The sequence below is a fragment of the Thalassophryne amazonica genome, chromosome 9 (assembly GCF_902500255.1).
Source record: "Thalassophryne amazonica chromosome 9, fThaAma1.1, whole genome shotgun sequence".
NCBI lineage: Eukaryota > Metazoa > Chordata > Actinopteri > Batrachoidiformes > Batrachoididae > Thalassophryne > Thalassophryne amazonica.
Window position 1 is genome coordinate 76488450 of NC_047111.1, and position 21035 is coordinate 76509484.

Consider the following 21035-nt stretch of genomic DNA (forward strand, 5'->3'; position numbering starts at 1 on the left):
AATGGCAGAGGGGGAGTGTTGTCTACAAAGAAAAAGGTTGGGTACCACTTTATGTACCATCTAAATGATGTCACCTTCTCCTAAGATACAAACTTATCCCGTCAAGCTGAAGTCTTGGTTTTCAGGGGAGCTGCTTACTTATTCCTCTGTCATATCATTAAAAGTACTCCTCGCCCCCGTCCCACCCTCTACCAAGTATATCCACTGTACTCCAGCCTCTACTGAATATTCAGAATTGCTCCTTTAAAAGACTGACCATGACCCTGTGGCACGGGTGCCTCTCTCGGTGTGTCTGGCCTTGGTGGCGTGCGCCTGCTTCCCTACTGTTTCCATTCATCCAAAAATCCTGCCAAGATGTCTAAACCGCTGTCCGACTATGACAGGAGGAAACAGATTTCAGTGCGGGGCCTTGCTGGCGTTGAAAATGTTGCTGAATTGAAGCAAAACTTCAACAGGCATCTCCACTTCACAATGGTCAAGGACAGGAATGTGGCGGGAGTGAGAGATTACTACTTTGCTCTTGCCCACACTGTGCGGGAACACTTGATTGGCAGGTGGATCAGAACCCAGCAGCACTACTATGAGAAAGATCCAAAAGTAAGTGAAGGCATGCATAAATGCGCCACAATCGGCGAGTGAGATTAAAACCTCTCATGCATCACATTTGAATTTAATGGAGGAAACATTTTGCAAAGAATGAGAAGGCACGGTTTTCAAAAACCCTGTTGCGCTTCATGATCTTTTAACAAACAATACTGAAAAACAAAAACATAAATCTTTTGCAAACTGTATTTTAAGCAGCCCGAAATCAACATAATGCCATTTCTTGACATTTGAACTATATAGAAGAGCTTCTCAGCCCACACCGGCATGCAGATATTCTTATAGTGTGGTGAAACATTAAACCCCATGACCTTCTGTTCCACTCCTGTGTGAGAGTGAAGCACACAGCTTTCGCTTGTGTCATATGAGACGCTTTTCAAAGCAGCCAGATTTAGACTTCATACACGTTTTATCTCTAACATTTACAAGTGAGCAGCTTTAATAACCCTTGAAAAGCAAATCAAAGCATTCAAACAAAATTGGAAATTTGCAAACTATGTGACATTATTTCATAAAAATATCACACGAAATCTGGAGGAGCTCTAACGAAAGGCCAGTAGTGCAGCAGCTAAGAGAATATTTAGAGCTAAATCATGCAAACGGTGATACAAGCACCAAACTTGGCACAAATACTCCTTAGACATTACTCTTTTGAAAAAAAAATGATTGGCCACTTGAATTTTCAATAGGCGGCCAGGTAGGGGTTAATTGAAGAATTACACAGGGGTCAAAATTAAAAATGCTCAAGTCATTTTGAAAACTACACCACATTATTTGTCTGATCGTAAAGAGTCCAAAAAGGTATAGTTTGGATGATCTATGACTGAATGATCAGGAGTTATGGGGTAAAAACAGCAAAAATGGTGACAAAGGTCAGTTTCAGTTTGTACAGGGGTCAAAAGTTAAAGTTGCTCCAATTTTGGTAAAAAAGTATGCAAATTATTGGTTGAGTTAACAGGGTTTTAAAAAGGAATAGTTTGGACCATGTATCATGCTTAGTTATCATGTTACGGGGTACCATATGTCACATGTCATAGAATCCAATGGATATTGACCTTGTTTGACCTTTACTTTGGAGACCAAACATTCAACACAATCAAAACTATTCCATTTATTAATCCTATTAGCTCAACCAATAATTTGCATCACTTTTTACCAAAATTGAAGGAACTTTAACTTTTGACCCCTGTACAAACTGAAACTGACCTTTTTCACCATTTTTGCTGTTTTTACCCCATAACTCCTGATCATTCAGTCATAGATAGTCCAAACTATACCTTTTTGGAATCTTTATGATCAGACAAATAATGCGGTGTAGTTTTCAAAATGATTTGAGCATTTTTAATTTTGACCCCTACCTGGCCGCTTATTGAAAATTCAAGTGGCCAGTTGTTTTTTTTTTTTTTTTCAAAAGAGTAATGTCTAAGGAATATTTGTGCCAACTTTGGTGCTTGTATCACCATTTGCATGATTGTTTCAGTTATCTGCTGCACTACAGGGAGCACAATGAAGTCAAGATTGGGTTCAGTGGATAAAAACATTTGTCACAGGATCATTAATAACTCTGCTGAATAAAGGGGATCATTTCTCCTTTTGTTTTGTCACATAAGAGGAAATATTTTCAGCACAGATTTATTACACCGCTCAGTTGAAATTGACAACAGAGACATTCACTCTGAAAATGAATGCGGGTTTCAGCAGCTGTTGAATCAATGCACTAACTCGCATCTGACCTCCTGCAGTTCATTTCCATGTTACAGTGTACTTGACTTAAAGGTCAAAGGCGAACTGCTAAAGAAGAGAGGACTCCTGCATATGGTGAACACAGGATTCAGTATTCAAAGCAGCCTGTCGCTGATAAACTCTGTTATTCGTGAGAATAATTATTTTACTATCTTATTTGTATTTCTATAAGCTGGTGTTTCATAAAGGCCGAGTGCAACGTTCAACCTGACCTTTACAGTGACCTCTACGGGGGTTATTTTTGTCAGGGGGAAATTGTTGGTGTTATGTAACATCTGAAGTGATCTGTGGGGCCAGTCCCTTCTCTCTTGCCCTCTGTTTTACCCCCAAGTTAGGGCCCCTTCACACATAGTACAAATAAGTACAAATCAGGGCGACTCACAGTGGAACAGCTCGTATGAGTGAACCACGAAAACATCAAGCAGATGGGCATGCGTGCATGATCCCGCTGCGACGGTATCGTGCATGCGACGGTGTCGTGCGAGCAGGAACACAGTGCGAGCAGCTGGAACGTGGTGCACCACATCGCGCCGCTGATATTATATGCCAGCATATAACTTCCATTGTGCTCCTCAATAAAACAAAAGAAAGAAAACATTAAATACAAAAGTCCAGATCACACTGACAGGGCCGCCGGACTCGCTCGGCCACTTCCAGAAGTAATGTTTCTCTTGAGGCATCTCTGCTATTTTGGCATGCTCCCAGGGCAGCTGATACGTGTCTGCCACAAGGAATGCCAGATCCCCATTTTTGTCTCCAATCACTCACAATGTAGTTTCATCCGTTGTCGATCCCTCACAAAGTTCTCTCACAATTCTCGCATGCTATGAGTCTCTGAGATTACAATCAGAGGGCTTTGTGACACCCGTGATGGCTCTGTATGTGGTGAGGACATTTGTGTCCTCGCTAACTTTGAACTGTTCAAAATTCAGGTGAGATGTGAGTGATGCCCTGCAATTCAAGTGATGGGATAGCCACACCCAGCAAACGTCCTGCAAAATCTTGGGAAATCTGTCGCAAATGCCTTCACAAGCTTTCACAGCCCAGTGAGGTAGTACTTTAAGATAAACACTGCAAAAGCACAAAATCTTACCAAGGACATTTGTCTAATCTTATAGGAAAATATCTAATAAGACAAGTTCACTTGACAAGTCAAATTTCATTGAAATAAATACATTTCATACAGTACATTTTAAAAATCTTGCTAAGTCAAAGAGTCTGGAAACTATTTTGTTTTGAGTCATAGCTGAGATGAAATAATCTTTTTTGATTCATCATAAAAAAATTTAAGCAACTATGTTAACTGCAAAAATACAAAATCTCACCAAGATCTAATGTATTGTCAAACTATCTAATTACATACAGTATGAGACAAATTCACTTCACAAGTAAAATTTAGTAAGATAAGGACTTTTAAAATAAATACATCTTATTTTTTAATTTAATGCATCTTGAAAACATTTTGTTTTGAGTCATATATGAGATGAAATCATCTTTTTTCACGCAACATAAGATGTTTAAGCTGCTATGTTCACTGCAAAAATGCAAAATCTTACCAAGAATAAGAATATTTTGTCTAATGTCTAATCAAAATATCTAATTACACTCAATATGAGATAAATCACTTTACAAGTAAAATTTCAGTAAGACAAGGACTTTTTAGATAAATACCTCTTTAAAAATCTTAAGTTAAAAAGTCTTGAAAACATCTTGTTTTGAGTCATACCTGAGATGAAATGAGCTCTTTTTATTTCGCTAACTAACATTTTAAAGTTGTGTTCACTGCAAAAATGCAAAACTTTGCAAGTATATATTTTCTTGTCACAATACCTAATTACACTTAATGTAAGCCAAAGTCACTGAAGTAAAATTTTAGAGAGATAAAAGGACTTGCTTTTAGATCATATATTTAAAATAAAACTTTTAAAGTGAAAGTGTCTGGGAAACATTACGTTTTGGTCAAACTTGTTTGTCTCACTGTGGGATATAGGTTATTTATAAAAGATGTAATACTTCCTCATACTATTATAGCTCAGAATGAATTTTCACAGAAAATCTCAAGACCTTATTTCAAGAAATCATAAGTGAATTTCTACTTGTTCAAGGGCAACTTTTTTCTTGTTTCAAGTCAAACACTTTTCATGTAAAAAAGAAAAACTGCCATTACAATTTCTTGAAATAACACCTTGAAATCAGCTGAGAAAGTTGAGTTTTATTTTAATAGTATTGGGAAGTGTTAAATATTTTATGGCCCCTTCACACATAGTGCGAAGTTTGGACGAAAATGGGGAAAGAGCGAAACAGTTCGAAATTAGTGCACGAAACATCGCGCCAACGGACAGGTGTGCATGAACCTGCTGTTAAAGTTCATGCACGCACCGGTGTCTGTCGAGCAGAAACAGTGCCAGGTGCACCACATGGCACCGCTTATGTGGAATAAATAAAAAAATAAAAACCAGCCGGTACCTGTGGGACCACATCTCGCCGCTTATTTGAAATAATAATAATAATACAAAAAGAGAAAATACACCACCCGGGACGCGAACTCACTCCTTTCAAATCTCTAATCAAAATCCCCAGTCAGAGATTTTACCACTGAGCTGTTCTTTGAAAGTTGCGGGACACTACCTCATATCAGGAAGGACATGGAAGTATTACCAAAAAAAACCCCCAAAAAAACCACACCATATAAAAACAGCTGTTATCAAGCGAGCAATACAAATATGATCTGTCTGTTCCTCTGTAAATGACCCATGGTCACAGACATACAGTCATGAAATGACATTAATGAGAAGCAGTGTGCTCTGATCATGTCCACATCAGGTGCGTCCAGTCAGCTGCGCGCGTGTTCTGCCTGACACGTGTCTTGTGGACAGCGTGCGGCATCACAGACACCGCATCATATGGAACAGAGCTCACATGGGTGATGTGACGGTCAGCTTGCCGGCTGCGTGTTCTGATCTGATGGTCCTTTTCAACCTGGGGGGCTGTCAGTGTCCACTCTGTGCACGCGCTTGCTGGCTGCAGCTTGTCGCCATCACAGTGATATATGTTTTTATTTATGTCCACGTAAATACAGCAATCAGACATACACATCTCACAGTGGACAGTTGTTAGTCCATGACTGTCCAAACACAGTAGGTGTTGTGTAGCTGGAATGCCCAGAATAACAGATCACTACAGCTGCTTCTGTCAGAAGCCACGCCTCCCGTGAGTGGAGCGCACACACCCACGTGTCAGTGTGTGTGTTTGCAAAGTCACAGTTGTGGGGAACTTAGACAAATTCACAGCAGTATGACAGTGATTGTCTGCAGTCTGTTGTCGTGCCAAGAGTGCAACTGGCCACACATTTTCTAAGTGCCATGCGAGCCGTGTTAGGTGTTCGTGCGTGTCACCTGGAATCTGGCCGACATCTGCTGTGAGACAGTGCGATGGGTTCGCACGATGCACTCTTTATCTTTCAGGTGCTTGTGTGTGGAAATAGTAGCAACAAGTGTATGAGGCGTTGGGGACAGGGACGACATTACACTGTTTGTGCACATGACACAGGAAACGTGTCCAAAGTGTGCACTTTATCCAAACTTTGCACACTGTGCATGAAAGGGCCCGTAGAAATAACACAGAAGTCTTAAAAATGGTATGGTGGGTCAAAAAAACTTGTTTAGTCTCAGATATGACTCAAAATAAGATGTTTTCAAGACTCATTCACTTTAGATTTTTAAAATGTATTATCTAAAAGTAAGTCCTTATACCTGGTAACTGGAGACGTCTGAACCAAATGACCTCGGTAACAGTGGTACCAAAACAATCTCAGAGCCACAATATTGTTGGAACCACTGCAAAACAGCGTGTTTTCTGCAGTGGACTTTCAGACAGGTTGAAGAGTACATGCAAACAACAACAACAACCACAAAAACAGGAGATTTTTCATAAGGTTTTGTGTAGTGGTTCCAAGATAGCTGGTCCCGGGGTCGTGTGGTTCTGACGTCTCTATAAACTCTTATGCGTCATTTAAATTTTACTTTCATGATTATGTCTTATATTAAGAGGAAACAAGATATTTTGACTCAAAATTAGACAAATATACTTGGTAAGATTTTGTGTTTTTGCAGTTCCATTTAAATATGCTATAGTGAGTTAAAAACAAAATCTTGTTTAACCCTTTAATATCCTTACACTTTTCAATAGAACATAGTAGGTATCAATATGCTCAACCAAGTCTTTCACTTAACAAGGTTTTTAGGATGTAGTATTGAAAATCAAGTCCTTATACTCACTGAAATTTTACTTGTAGATTAGCTATTCCAATAATTAGATTTGAGTACAGCAGATCAAATTAGACAAATACTATTCTTGATAAGATTTTGTGTTTTGGCCCAACAATGAAGCTTGAAGAAGTTCTTTTAGACATGGGTAGTAACTTAAGGTGTGGGGAGTCATTATAAAGAACGGTTTGAAACTTAGTTTATATGACACATTTAGCCTGTTGGTTGTATTTAATATTCTTTATTTCTCGTTGCTGCAGCGTGTGTACTACATCTCTCTAGAGTTCTACATGGGCCGCAGCCTTCAAAATACCATGGTCAACCTTGCTTTGGAGAATGCCTGTGATGAGGCCATGTACCAAGTGAGGCAAAGACACTTGGATTCTCCAAAATATGAATAATATTTATATAAAAACCCAAAGTCGCTGTTATTTATTCCATGTTGTGTCTGCATTGTAGTTGGGTCTGGATATGGAGGAACTGGAGGACATGGAGGAAGATGCCGGTTTGGGCAATGGTGGACTTGGCCGCCTCGCAGGTAGGCATCTTTTCTGCCTTCATACTTATTATATATTTCATTAACCCCCGTTGACTGGCTTAAATTATTTAACATTTTATGAAACAGCTAGTTGATCTGCGCTTTCCATGTCTTCTCCCCGGGCGACAGCCTGCTTCTTGGACTCCATGGCTTCACTGGGTCTGGCAGCCTACGGTTATGGTATTCGCTATGAGTTTGGCATCTTCAATCAGAAAATTGTCAACGGCTGGCAGGTTAGAAATGTACTCAGGATTCAAGACATTTATGCATTTGACAGATACTTTCATCAGAAGCAACTTGCAATTACAATCACACCTCACTGCCAGATTTTGTAAGAGACACTGATCTATATATCAAGAGAAATTTGAAGACACTTTAAGGCACAGAAAGACATAACTGAGCTATGGATGCCCTTTCACTGGTAGGTTTTTTTCCCCACCTTATAAGGGGTTGTACTGTGCAAAAATGGGTTATTCTGGCTTTGACATTTGAATGTGCTTCAGATGTCATGTTAAAAATATCTGAAGTGTCACATATCTAACTCTTTATGAAAAAAGCTTAAAAAATTTCACCCTGAAACAGCTTGATTTACACCTATGTGACATAGGACATGAATGACCAATACAGAAATTCAGGGAAAGGAAAATCTGCCAGAATAAAGTATTTACTTCACACGGTCCCTGCAGATGTGGAATCATGTCCTTCCCTGCACTAAATAGACCCTTACTTTTGTGAAGTTCCCCAGGACAATTTATGTGGTGATATGTTGCTGTATAAATAAATTTAATTTATGGTGACTAAATCCTATACAGTGCATCCAGAAAGTATTCACAGGGCTACATTTTTTCCACATTTTATATAAAACCTTATTCCAAAATAGATGAAATTCATTTTTTTTCTCAAAATTCCACACACAGTACCCCATAATGACAATGTGAATGTTTGAGTTTTTTGTAAATTTATTAATAATAATAATAAAAAAAACTAAAAAAAAATCATATGTATATACGAGGTCTATTAGAAAAGTATCCGACCTTATTATTTTTTTCAAAAACCATATGGATTTGAATCACGTGTGATTACATCAGACATGCTTGAACCCTCGTGGGCATGCGAGAGTTTTTTCACGCCTGTCGGTTACGTCATTCGCCTGTGGGCAGTCTTTGAGTGAGGAGTCGTCCACCCGCTCGTCGATTTTTTTCATTGTTTAGGAATGGCTCAGAGACTACTGCTTTGTTTGATAAAATTTTTTTCAAAACTGTAAGGCACAACTGAGTGGACACCATTCAATAAATTCAGCTGGTTTTCGGTACAAATTTTAACGGCTGATGAGAGATTTTGGTCTGGTAGTGTCGCTTTAAGGACGGTCCACGGTGCCTGACGGCGATCTGCACTTCGAGGCGGCAGCGTCTCGCCGTTTCAAGTTGAAAACTTCCACATTTCAGGCTCTGTTGACGCAGTAAGTCGTCAGAGAACAGAGAACTTTCAGAAGAAGTCGGCATGAGGAGTTTATTCGGACATTCCATTGTTAACGGTCATTTTGTAATGAAAGAACGTGCGGGCAGAGTCGCATGTCGGGCTGGACCCGACCGCGGGGGGTCGCGGCAGGAAAAACACCTCCGTTGGAAATCTTAACGGGCAAGTTGGAACATGCCCAAGCTGTTAAACAATTTCTCAGTTACTCACTTGTTGAAAGCCATTAAAAGCCGCCTGAATTCTACAAATGGTTTTCAACACGGAGGTGTTTTTCCTGTCGCGGCGCACACAGATTTGCCGAGTCGTCACGGAAACGACTCGGCGAATTTGCGCGTACGTCTTTCATTAAAAAAATGTCCTTAAACAGTGGAATGTCCGCATAAATTCCTCATGCCGGCCTCTTCTGAATCTTCTCTGTTCTCTCATGATGTCCTGGGTGAATTAAGCCTTAAATTAGGATGATTTCAGCTCGAAACAGGCCGACGACAGCGCCTGGAAGCGCTGCAGGACGTCCCGCTCCGTGGGAAGTCCTTACACCGACAGAAACACCCCATAATCTCTCATCAGCCGTTAAACTTTTCACAGAAAACCAGCTTAATTTCTCGAATAGTGTCCACTCGGATATTCCTCACAGGTCCAGAAAAAATTTTGATAAAGCAACGCGCGCCGTCTCGAGCAGCGTGTGAAACGAAGGAATTCAGCCGAGAGGGCGGGACCACATCTCACTCAAGGCCTGCCCACAGGGAAATGACGTCACCGACACGCGTGAAAAAACTCACGCATGCGCACGAGGGTTCAAGCATGATTGGTGTAATCGCATGTCATTCAAATCCATATAGTTAAAAAATAAAATAAAAGGGTCGGTTTATTATCTAAGAGACCTCGTACATACTCACATCCTTTGCCATAAACGTAAAATTGAGCTCAAGTGCCGTCTCTGCAGCAATCTACAAATCAGGCAAGTATGGTAGAGTGGCCAGACGGAAGCCACTCCTTAGTATAAGGCACATGGTAGCCCACCTGGAGTTTGCCAAAAGGCACCTGAAGGACTCTAAGACCATGAGAAATAAAATTCTCTGGTCTGATAAAACAAAGATTAAACTCTTTGGCCGGAATGCCAGGCATCATGTTTGCAGGAAACCAGGCACCATCCCGACAGTGAAGCATGGTGGTGGCAGCATCATGCTGTTGGGATGTTTTTCAGTGACAGGAACTGGGAGACTAGTCAGGATCGAGGGAAAGATGACTGCAGCAGTGTACAGAGACATTCTGGATGAAAACCTGCTCCACAGCACTCTTGACCTCAAACTGGGGCAACGGTTCATCTTTCAGCAAGACAGTGGACCCTAAGCACACAGCCACGATATCAAATGAGTGGCTTCAGGACAACTGTGTGAATGTCCTTGAGAGCCCAGACCTGAATCAGACTGAACATCTGCGGAGATGTTTATGCCATTGCACATGGAAAAAACACAAAAAAATACAAAAAAGAAAAAAAAAAAACTTCCTTAAACCCAAACTGAAAGCAAATCACTATATCTTCATATAAATTAAAAATATAAAAGTCAAGATGATGCGTTGCATAAATAATGGAACACTTTGGTATAATACATGCAGATAATCAGTTTAATTGCCAGTTTTCTTCAGGCAAGTCAGGGGATGGATACATTAACATTTCCAAGTCACTGAATATGTCTTGGACTTTAATTATATAAATTATGAAGAAATACAAACAGTATGAGACTCAATGGTACATCTGTGTGGAATCGACAGTTCTCAAAAACTGACTGAAGAGTGACCCCCATTGCGCATAGTGCATGATTTGCATTTTGTATTCCCAGTTATACAGCTTCGTGATGAAGTGGTACAGAGGAGGATTTTCTTAAAAAGAAGACCTGAAAGTTCAGCCACAATTTGCCAGAAGGTACATCAGATATGTAAGCCTAGAGTTGATGTTTTGAAGGAAAATCCTCCTCTTTATGCACAATTTCTCCATTCACACCCACAGAAGCCTATAACTTCTTCTGGGTTGTGTCTTGGTGGCTTTCCTCACTCTTCTCCTTCTTGCACAGTCACTCAGTTGTTGAAAACTGTCTATTCCATAGATTTACCATAGAGTGCCATACTGTTTGTATTTCTTCATAATTGATGTAAATAAAGTCCAAGACATATTCAGTGACTTGGAAATGCTGACGCATCATCTTGGCTTTTTATATTTTTAATTCATTAATTTATTATTAAATTAATTAGTTTTGTTTTTTTTCACGCTGTCTGTATACATAGTAATGGTAAATGTCAGACTGGCAGAACCATTTATACACATAGATACACATATATGCAATTTGTTCTTGCAAGACAGATACCATGTAGTGCATGAGTGAACGTGGTGTGTGTGTGTGTGTGTGTGTGTGTGTGTGTGTGTGTGTGTGTGTGTGTGTGTGTGTGTGTGTGTGTGTGTGTGAGTGAGAGACCTTCATCTGCCCCTTCCTGATCAGCCTGCATTTTATTTAAAGCTAATAGATAACTTCTATCAGGAAGGGCGGACCACCAAAACAACAGGAAAACAGACACGAACGAAAGACAAGTGGTGACAGTAATAACTGCGAAGTGATGAAAAGTGAGACACCATGGAGATGGGACCTCAACAATACAACATACCAGGACAAACAACTGCACATGAACAAGCAGTTGAAGCAACAGTCTGTTGTCTACTTAGGTAGCATACGTACCCTAATCTAGGACACCAAAGTCTTGATCCGCTTGAGAGCACTCAAAACCAAATTGTGGTGACGGCCACAAACACATAACCATCCACACACAGAGACCCAGATCACAGCTGAATATCCGATCACTACTGTGGCTGGTGTGTTGGGCCAAGACAAAGGTACAGAACCTTACTATATGATGTGGACCACTCCGGCATGTCAGGAGCCATACGGGTGATTGCATGCAACCGATGGAAATGGGTCTAGGATGCAGGGCCCCAGAAAAGACAAGGAGAAAAAGGACAGTACAGGGGACAGGAAGGGCACCCACCAGAGGCACCAGAGCAGCCTGACGAACCGCCACGGGAACAGCCCAGGCGGAGCCAAAATGCACCACCGCTCCGCACCCCCACACCCCAAACGAGGCACAGGAAGCAACCTCACACACAAGTGGAAGCACACAGGGCACCGGCATAGGCCCACAAAAGAGAGCGCCCCAGAACCACACCACCCAGGCCATGGCTCCCCAAGGGAGGAGCGAGATGCTGCGGGGACGAGGGGCCAAGGAGTCAGCACGACCAAACCCCAAGCCCGGGCAGGGACCACAGAGCCAATGAGGGCGAGATCCGGCCCCCAGTCAAGGGGCGGGACCAAAACCCTGAGCTGGGAAGCATATGAGACTCCCCCAACACCCGAGACTCCCCCAACACAGCCAGCAGGACCCCCCCAAGCCCCCACCCAAGCCTCTCATCCCCCCTGCCCCGGCCCCACCCCAAACACCAAAAGCCAAGATCAGGAGACCACACAAGCGAGAGCGGGACAACACCCCCTCCCTGCAAAGACCATGGCCCCAACCCCAGCAGCTGTCCATTTATATTTTTTTATTTATTAATTAATATGAAGTTGTTGAGATTTGCTTTCTGTTTGAGTTTAAGGAAGATGTTTAGAAAATTTTATATTTTGTATTTTTTTGTAGTGGAGTTGAAATAAAACAAACCTGATGTGCTTGTAGTGTTGTCAACTTTCAGCTTTCATTCGGGGGGGGGGGGGGGGGGGGGGGGGGTGTTACATGACTCATTTAGGAAATATCACCATCTGTACCCAAAGATTGTCCATCTTCAAAGCCAATAAGTACGTATATTCCAGAGTATAAGTCGCACCTGTTAAAAAAAAATGCCTGTTGAAGAGGAAAAACAAATATAGAGTTTATTTAATTTGGGATTTTTGTGCATTGTTGTGGTGCACACTTTATTATGGACATTTATTCATTTATTATTTGAGTTTATTTTGTTTTGTGCTTTGATTCATAGGAAAGTCGCACAGGAGTAAAAAGTCACAAAACCCCCCAAACTACTAATACAAGTTATCCTCTAAAAAAATGCAGTAACTGGTGATGAACTAAGGGCCCTGTCCCACTGGCGTTTAGGAGGATTTGCGTATGGATTGCGCACAAAATTGGCCCATATTCGCCAAACAACCGCAATATCTGTGTAACATGCCTGTATGAGTCGGCCATCATCCGAACACGCCCGTGATCATCCGCAGAGGCACGCATGTCTGCAGCCAGGATTTTTGAGCTGTTCAAAAATCTGGATGCGGATAATATCCACCTTACATAGTACATATATATATATATATTTGCCGTTAACCACTGATATCTGCAACTGATGGGGATTTGCGGCTTGAGAGCGGACCGGGACAGTGTGTAAAACAGATATATATCATATATCGACATATTGTATATGCAGTGGTGGGCACACTTCCGATAATCTGATAACAGATAATTATCGAAGATAATGTTTTCATTATCGGATTAACTTTTTAGATAAATTTAAAAATCATCAGAAAAAAAATAAATAAATAAATAAATAAATAAAAAATCTTCCGATGAATTACCGTCTGATAACTTTTAAACCGATAACGTACTAAACTAAGATGAACAGTAAAAAACATTTTTAAAACTGTTAAAGCTGTTGAGATCTACCTGTTAGAAGTTTCCTAATAGGCATGTTGTTCTACCATCTGCAATCAGAACCCACTCTATCGTCTGTAAGCAAAGGAGAACTGGTGACCAACAAAAAAAAGTCATTTCCTTTAAGACCATACTAATATAATCGCAATGTCACCAAGTCATCCAGAGGCATACATGTTTAACTTATGGTTCAAATTTTAACCACTCATTTTAGACAAGTTATTTAAAATTATTGTCATGTCTGAAGTTTATAAAGTGAAAATATCAGATATATGTTTTCGTTTTAAAGTAATGTGCTAATTTTTAAGGTTTTGTGAGCACATGCTGTGCCAGGCAGCAATGCATTATGGGTAGCATAAGGTAATCTCAGACGTTCACGACAGGACAAATGCATTTCAGACACTCTGTTCAGGGTCCACAGATAACAGCATTAAACTCTAGTGCCTAAAACTCTTGTGAATATATTCTCTGGGTTTATAGACGTTAGTGTATTTGCGTTTGTTAAATTCCACGCATCTTAAATGTAGCAGACACGGATTATCTGGAATTTTGTTTGACATTTTTCAAGGCCGCTACTGGCATCTACTGGTCAGGAGTGTTCATGGCAGTATTAAACGTCTGGGTACATGCTCTCAAAGTGTTGGTATTGTCCATTGCCCAGGCGCTTTTTGTGTGCATATATGTTAACTTTGTATTCTAAAACTATGGCTAGAAGTAATTCCGACTCCTTATCGGTCCACACGAGCAAGGTTGGCGCCATGTTTTTAGTTTTTGTGGAAGTGACGACAAGAGAATCAGGCTCCTGATTGGATAGAATTTTAATCAGTACCGCCACCCAAAGGTTTGGCAGACTAATTACAACACATTTATATGGTTCGATGTGGATGGATTTTTTTTTTTTTTAAACGACATAGTGTGGATGAAGTTTTTTCCCCAAACTGAAAGGGTAAGATATTCAGTTTTACAAATACCCGACAACGTGTGTACATGGCCTTATGTCTGTGAAAGGCACTATATAAATAAATTTACTTACTTACTAATATTGAGTGCACGTTTTACAACATCATAAAAGTTTTAAAACATGCAATTGCGATGACACTTCCAGGGCTCTGTAAAAATGCCTGTTTTTACAAATAAAAATGGAATATTTTACAAACGCACATTTATCTTTAAACCAACACACAACACACGTTACATTAACATGTTGGTTTACATAATGGATTACTGAACCAATCACTGTTTAGTACTTTTACCCAGAATGCTTTGCGGTCTGTGTTTGTTACAAAACCTCAGAATTAGTGCCTTATTGAGTGCACTTACTTTATGACCACAATGCAGATGCCGTGCACGCGCAACACGTGCGCGATGCATTCATAATACACTTGTAATACTGCCGTGATAATCTCAATGTGTCGGATCAGTTTCCTCACTATATGCGTTATATAACCGTGATTGTTCATCATATATTCGCTATATATTAGTAATATATCCGTAATTCATACTGGGACATTTGTAATTTTTGGCCATTTTTGTTGTGGACAACAGCGGACGCCCATTATTTGTGTACTCAATTCATGCACAACTGATCCTCTCCCCAGTGGGACAGGGCCCTAAGCATTGTTTTAAATACAACTCATCATTATTACAGGCACTTTCTTTTAAACACACTAGGGACGGATATACGAGGGCTGTCCGTAAAGTATAGGTCCTTTTTATTTTTTTCAAAAACTATATGGATTTCATTCACATGTTTTTACGTCAGACATGATTGAACCCTCGTGCGCATGCGTGAGTTTTTCCACGCCTGTCGGTGACGTCATTCGCCTGTGAGCACTCCTTGTGGGAGGAGTCGTCCAGCCCCTCGTCGGAATTCCTTTGTCTGAGAAGTTGCTGAGAGACTGGCGCTTTGTTTGATCAAAATTTTTTCTAAACCTGTGAGACACATTGAAGTGGACATGGTTCGAAAAATTAAGCTGGTTTTCAGTGAAAATTTTAACAGCTGATGAGAGATTTTGAGGTGATTCTGTCGCTTTAAGGACTTTTCACGGTGCGAGACATCGCTCAGCGCTCTCAGGCGGCGTCATCAGCCTGTTTCAAGCTTAAAACCTCCACATTTCAGGCTCTATTGATCCAGGACGTCGTGAGAGAACAGAGACGTTTCAGAAGAAGTCGGTTTCAGCATTTTATCTGGATATTCCACTGTTAAAGGAGATTTTTTTTAATGAAAGACGTGCGGACGGGTCCGCGCGTCGGGACGCAGCCGACGCGGCGCGGCGGCACAGGAAAAACACTTCTGTGTTGATAACCATTTGTTAAAATCCAGTTGGCTTTTGATGGCTTTCAGTGGAGTGTGTATATGAGAAATTGTTTATCAGCTGGAGATGTTCCAACTTGTCCTTAAGGCTTCCAACAGAGGTGTTTTTCCTGTGATGGAGCGTCGCGGCGGCTGCGAGCCGACGCTGCAATCCGCCCGCACGTCTTTCATTAAAAAAATCTCCTTTAACAGTGGAATATCCGGATAAAATGCTGAAACCGACTTCTTCTGAAACTTCTCTGTTCTCTCACGACGTCCTGGATCAACAGAGCCTGAAATGTGGAGGTTTTAAGCTTGAAACAGGCTGATGACGCTGCCTGAGAGCGCTGCGCGACGTCTCGCACCGTGAAAAGTCCTTAAAGCGACAGAATCACTTCAAAATCTCTCATCAGCTGTTAAAATTTTCACTGAAAACCAGCTTAATTTTTCGAACCATGTCCACTTCGATGTGTCTCACAGGTTTAGAAAAAATTTTGATCAAACAAAGCGCCAGTCTCTCAGCAACTTCTCAGACAAAGGAATTCCGACGAGGGGCTGGACGACTCCTCCCACAAGGAGTGCTCACAGGCGAATGACGTCACCGACAGGCGTGGAAAAACTCACGCATGCGCACGAGGGTTCAAGCATGTCTGACGTAAAAACATATGAATGAAATCCATATAGTTTTTGAAAAAAATAAAAAGGACCGTTGCTTTATTGACAGACCTCGTGTCAAACTAACACCATCTTAGAGCCAACAAGCAGCATTTTGTTCAAAAACTGTTTCATCGTTGTTAAAAGGCTTCTGTTCAAAATGCTTAAGAAGTTTGTCTGTTTTGATACATTGCGGTGTTATTTATTTATCTGCCCAATGGCTGTGCATGTAACGTTCAATGTATGACTTATCTGCTCAACGGTTGGGCAAATAAGGTAAGACATTATATTTATCTGCCCAACGGTTGGGCATATAGCCTTTACCATCTGCAAAACTACATACTGTATATATTTGCAGCAGTTATTCCATATTTTTTATGCATAAAGACATCCCCCTTATAAATTAGTGTTTTGTTTTTGGATATACGACGTCTATTAGAAAAGTATCCAACCTTATTATTTTTTTCAAAAACCATATGGATTTGAATCACATGTGATTGCGTCAGACAAGCTTGAACCCTCGTGCGCATGCGTGAGTTTTTCCACGCCTGTCGGTTGCATCAATTGCCTGTGAGCAGGCTTTGAGTGAGGAGTGGTCCACCCCCTTGGCGGATTTTCATTGTCAGGAAATGGCGGAATGATTTGGGCTTTTTTTCCATCAGAATTTTTTCAGAAACTGTTAGAGACTGGCAGCTGGAAACCATTAGAAAAATTTATCTGGCTTTCGGTGAAAATGTTACAGGCTTGGTAGAGAATAAGGAGTGTTACTGTCGCTTTAAGGATGGCCTCCAGCGGCTGTGGGGCGCGCCGCGCTCCGAAGCCACCATCGACAGGCTGAGCGACCATTTCATTTCTAAATGGATGGCTCTGTGGATCTGAGACCATCGTGTGTACTTTCTCTGGTTATCACAAGAGCTGGACATCAACCATTTTCCGGCAGATTTCACTTTTAACAAGAGATTTTGTCATGGAAAGCCGAGCGGAGGCTTCGCGCGTCACGATGGATTCGCTATTGGAGCGAGACAAAACCACCTCCGTTTTGGTCTCACAGGACGGCTTTGAGATGGCGTTCAGACAGCTGTCGGTGGTTTTTCCATCGAGTGATTATCCGAGAAATTGTGGATGTGCCTGGACATGCCAGAACATGTCCCGTGAGGCTTCATCATGGCGTTGCTGTGCGCCATGCGGCACCGCCTCGATGCACAGAATTCCTCTGCACGTCTGTCTCAATGTGCCGAAAAAGTGCTGATGTCCACGTCTTTTCACAATTCCTGTGCTAGTCAGACGACGTCCCGGATAAAACACAGCGTCCAGTTTGGAAATGAACAGCACATTCCACTGTTACAGGAGTTTTTGTCATGGAAAGAGAAGCGGAGGCTTCGCGCGTTGCGGCGGTGCCGCATGGCGCACAGCAACGCCGTGATGAAGCCTCATGGGACATGTTCTGGCATGTCCAGGCACATACACAATTTCTCGGATAATCATTCGATGGAAAAACCACCGACAGCTGTCTGAACGTCATCTCAAAGCCGTCCTGTGAGACCAAAACGGAGGTGGTTTTGTCTCGCTCCAGTAGCGAATCCATCATGACGCGCGAAGCCTCCGCTCGGCTTTCCATGACAAAATCTCTTGTTAAAAGTGAAATCTGACGGAAAATAGTTGATGTCCAGCTCTTGTGATAACCAGAGAAATGGCACACGATGGTCACGGATCCAGACAGCCATCCGTTTAGAAATGAAATGGTCGTTCAGCCTGTCGATGGCGGCTTCGGAGCGCGGCGCGCCCCAGAGCCGCTGGGGGCCGTTCTTAAAGCGACAGTAACACTCCTTATTCTATTCATTATTGTTAATTCTAGAACAGAATTTAAAATTCTTCTTCTTACTTATAAGGTTTTGAATAATCAGGTCCCATCTTATCTTAGGGACCTCATAGTACCATATCACCCCAATAGAGCGCTTCGCTCTCAGACTGCAGGCTTACTTATAGTTCCTAGGGTTTGTAAGAGTAGAATGGGAGGCAGAGCCTTCAGCTTTCAGGCTCCTCTCCTGTGGAACCAGCTCCCAGTTCAGATCAGGGAGACAGACACCCTCTCTACTTTTAAGATTAGGCTTAAAACTTTCCTTTTTGCTAAAGCTTATAGTTAGGGCTGGATCAGGTGACCCTGAACCATCCCTTAGTTATGCTGCTATAGACTTAGACTGCTGGGGGGTTCCCATAATGCACTGAGTGTTTCTTTCTCTTTTTGCTCTGTATGCACCACTCTGCATTTAATCATTAGTGATTGATCTCTGCTCCCCTCCACAGCATGTCTTTTTCCTGGTTCTCTCCCTCAGCCCCAACCAGTCCCAGCAGAAGACTGCCCCTCCCTGAGCCTGGTTCTGCTGGAGGTTTCTTCCTGTTAAAAGGGAGTTTTTCCTTCCCACTGTCGCCAAGTGCTTGCTCACAGGGGGTCGTTTTGACCATTGGGGTTTTTACGTAATTATTGTATGGCCTTGCCTTACAATATAAAGCGCCTTGGGGCAACTGTTTGTTGTGATTTGGCGCTATATAAATAAAATTGATTGACTGATTGATTATTCTCTACCAAGCCCAAAATATTTTCACCAAAAGCCAGATAAATTTTTCTAATGGTTTCCAGCTACCAGTCTCTAACAGTTTCTGAAAGAATTCTGATGGAAAAAAAGGCCAAATCATTCCGCCATTTCCTGGCAATGAAACAACGACGAGGGGGCTGGACCACTCCTCACTCAAAGCCTGCTCACAGGCGAATGACGCAACCGACAGGCGTGGAAAAACTCACGCATGCGTACGAGGGTTCAAGCTTGTCTGACGCAATCACGTGATTCAAATCCATATGGTTTTTGAAAAAAATAATAAGGTCGGATACTTTTCTAATAGACCTTGTATTAAGGGTAAAACTAAGTGGCAAGTGAAGTCAGTTTTTTCTATCAAAAGTAAATTTTGCGGATGTCAGTGTCTTTGTATTTATGTCTCACAACAGAGGAAAGGTGGTCCAAAAAATTATTACTTCGAAGACTACACGTCCAACTGATCAGCTACTTGATAACATGACTCATGACATATGCACCCAGGGCACAGTGAATCGGTCTAGAAAGTGATTTAATAAGCCCCAGTATCAAGTGGATGACAAATATTACTTGTTGAAGCTTATACATTTATTTTTCCATGAATTATTTCTATAATTTGTGTATATAAACAACTGTTTTCACATTTGAACAGAAATTATGACAGTTGTATTTTTAATAGTTTCTAAAGGATTTATATCACTATATAAGACACTCACACATTACATAGCTGGTTTGCTGGATTATAATTTGCATATGCATCAGCATATATTTAATAATTTTGAAGAAATCTTTCTAATCATGTATTTTGTCACTATATTCTAAGTTGATTCACTGTGCCCTGTGAATTAGTGTCCGGGGCACAGTGAATCAAAAATTTTTAAATCGATTTTAAACACCTGTAAGTTACACCTGGGGAGACATAAATAAATATATAATAAATATATAAACAGAATATATAAACAATAACTTGCTGTATTAAGTCCACAATAGAATGACCTAAACCTATGCATAATGTGTTTATGCTGCCACAAAACAACATTTCTGATCCACTGTACCCCGGCTTCCCCTACAGCCAATCACATGATCTAAATATTATATTCTTGTTTGGGTGTCCCTTGTGAATCTCTCCATGATTTGTTCGAAAGAAAACTTAGATAGGACTGCTCTTACAAAGTCAGACAGGGCATGGTCAATGGCTGCTCCTTTCCATTTGAAACAGCAGTCACAGAAACCAGGTGTCATAACAGGGTGGTTTTCACCTGGTGGTTTAACCCTCTGTGCCTGTTTGTGGCTTCAAACTTGAATATCTGTTTTTAAAAGTGACTCTCAGCCTGTTGTTAGCTTGTTAAAAAAGGTGAAAAAACAAAGCCTTTAAATCTCTGCTGTCAGCTTGCTTGTTATTCTTGACCTGATGATCCTCTTTATTTTCCATTTGTAGTTAAGCTCAGCTCCAGTGTCCTAATGAGTCATTTTCTTCCCTCGGCAACGTCTGCCATCATCCAGGTTGAGGAGGCTGATGACTGGCTGCGCTATGGCAACCCCTGGGAGAAGGCCCGCCCCGAGTACACACGTCCAGTACATTTCTATGGCAGAACAGATCATCGCCCAGATGGTGTCCAATGGGTTGACACTCAGGTGAAAATCTGACTAATTAAACAGATAATTAAACAATTTCTACTCTGAAAAATAAATCAGTGTGAAAACAGTGTCAGACAATTTGCCCGTTCCTGTGCCGGCAGGTGGTTTTGGCTCTGCCGTATGACACCCCTGTCCCTGGCTACAGAAACAATGTTGTCAACACCATGAGGCTGTGGTCTGCTAAGGCACCCTGCGAGTTCAACCTTAAAGACTGTAAGAGACAAAATTAAATCATGCAGCAGCTGTCAAACCACTGAATAGAAGTATTGCTCATTTATTTTTCATTTTGTCCTCACAGTCAACATCGGTGGCTACATTCAGGCTGTTCTGGACAGAAATGTGGCCGAGAACATCTCCCGTGTACTTTATCCTAACGACAATGTAAGAAATGTTATCCATACTGCCTTTTGATCTGTCAGAACTATGCTCATATGATTAATGTTAACATTTAGGCTTGAACCTTGACAATCTGTGGTAGAAGGTTGCATAGTGGAATTGCATTTGGTGCATGTCCAACTATACTTTTTTTATTTACACAGCACATAATCTGAGTGCAAAGG

At 41.3% G+C, this 21035-nt stretch overlaps 1 protein-coding gene across 1 annotated transcript in view; it reads left to right on the forward strand.

The window, feature by feature from the left end:
• The first annotated feature begins 253 nt into the window (after positions 1-253).
• The window catches only part of LOC117517429 (glycogen phosphorylase, muscle form), a 57790-nt gene continuing 37008 nt past the window's right edge, over positions 254-21035 (forward strand). Inside the window, exons 1-7 of the mRNA XM_034178440.1 lie at positions 254-597; positions 6872-6973; positions 7071-7149; positions 7279-7382; positions 20341-20472; positions 20577-20688; positions 20774-20856. Of these exons, the coding sequence (XP_034034331.1) occupies positions 355-597; positions 6872-6973; positions 7071-7149; positions 7279-7382; positions 20341-20472; positions 20577-20688; positions 20774-20856 (855 nt within the window). The 5' untranslated portion in view covers positions 254-354. The remainder of the gene's footprint in view (positions 598-6871; positions 6974-7070; positions 7150-7278; positions 7383-20340; positions 20473-20576; positions 20689-20773; positions 20857-21035) is intronic.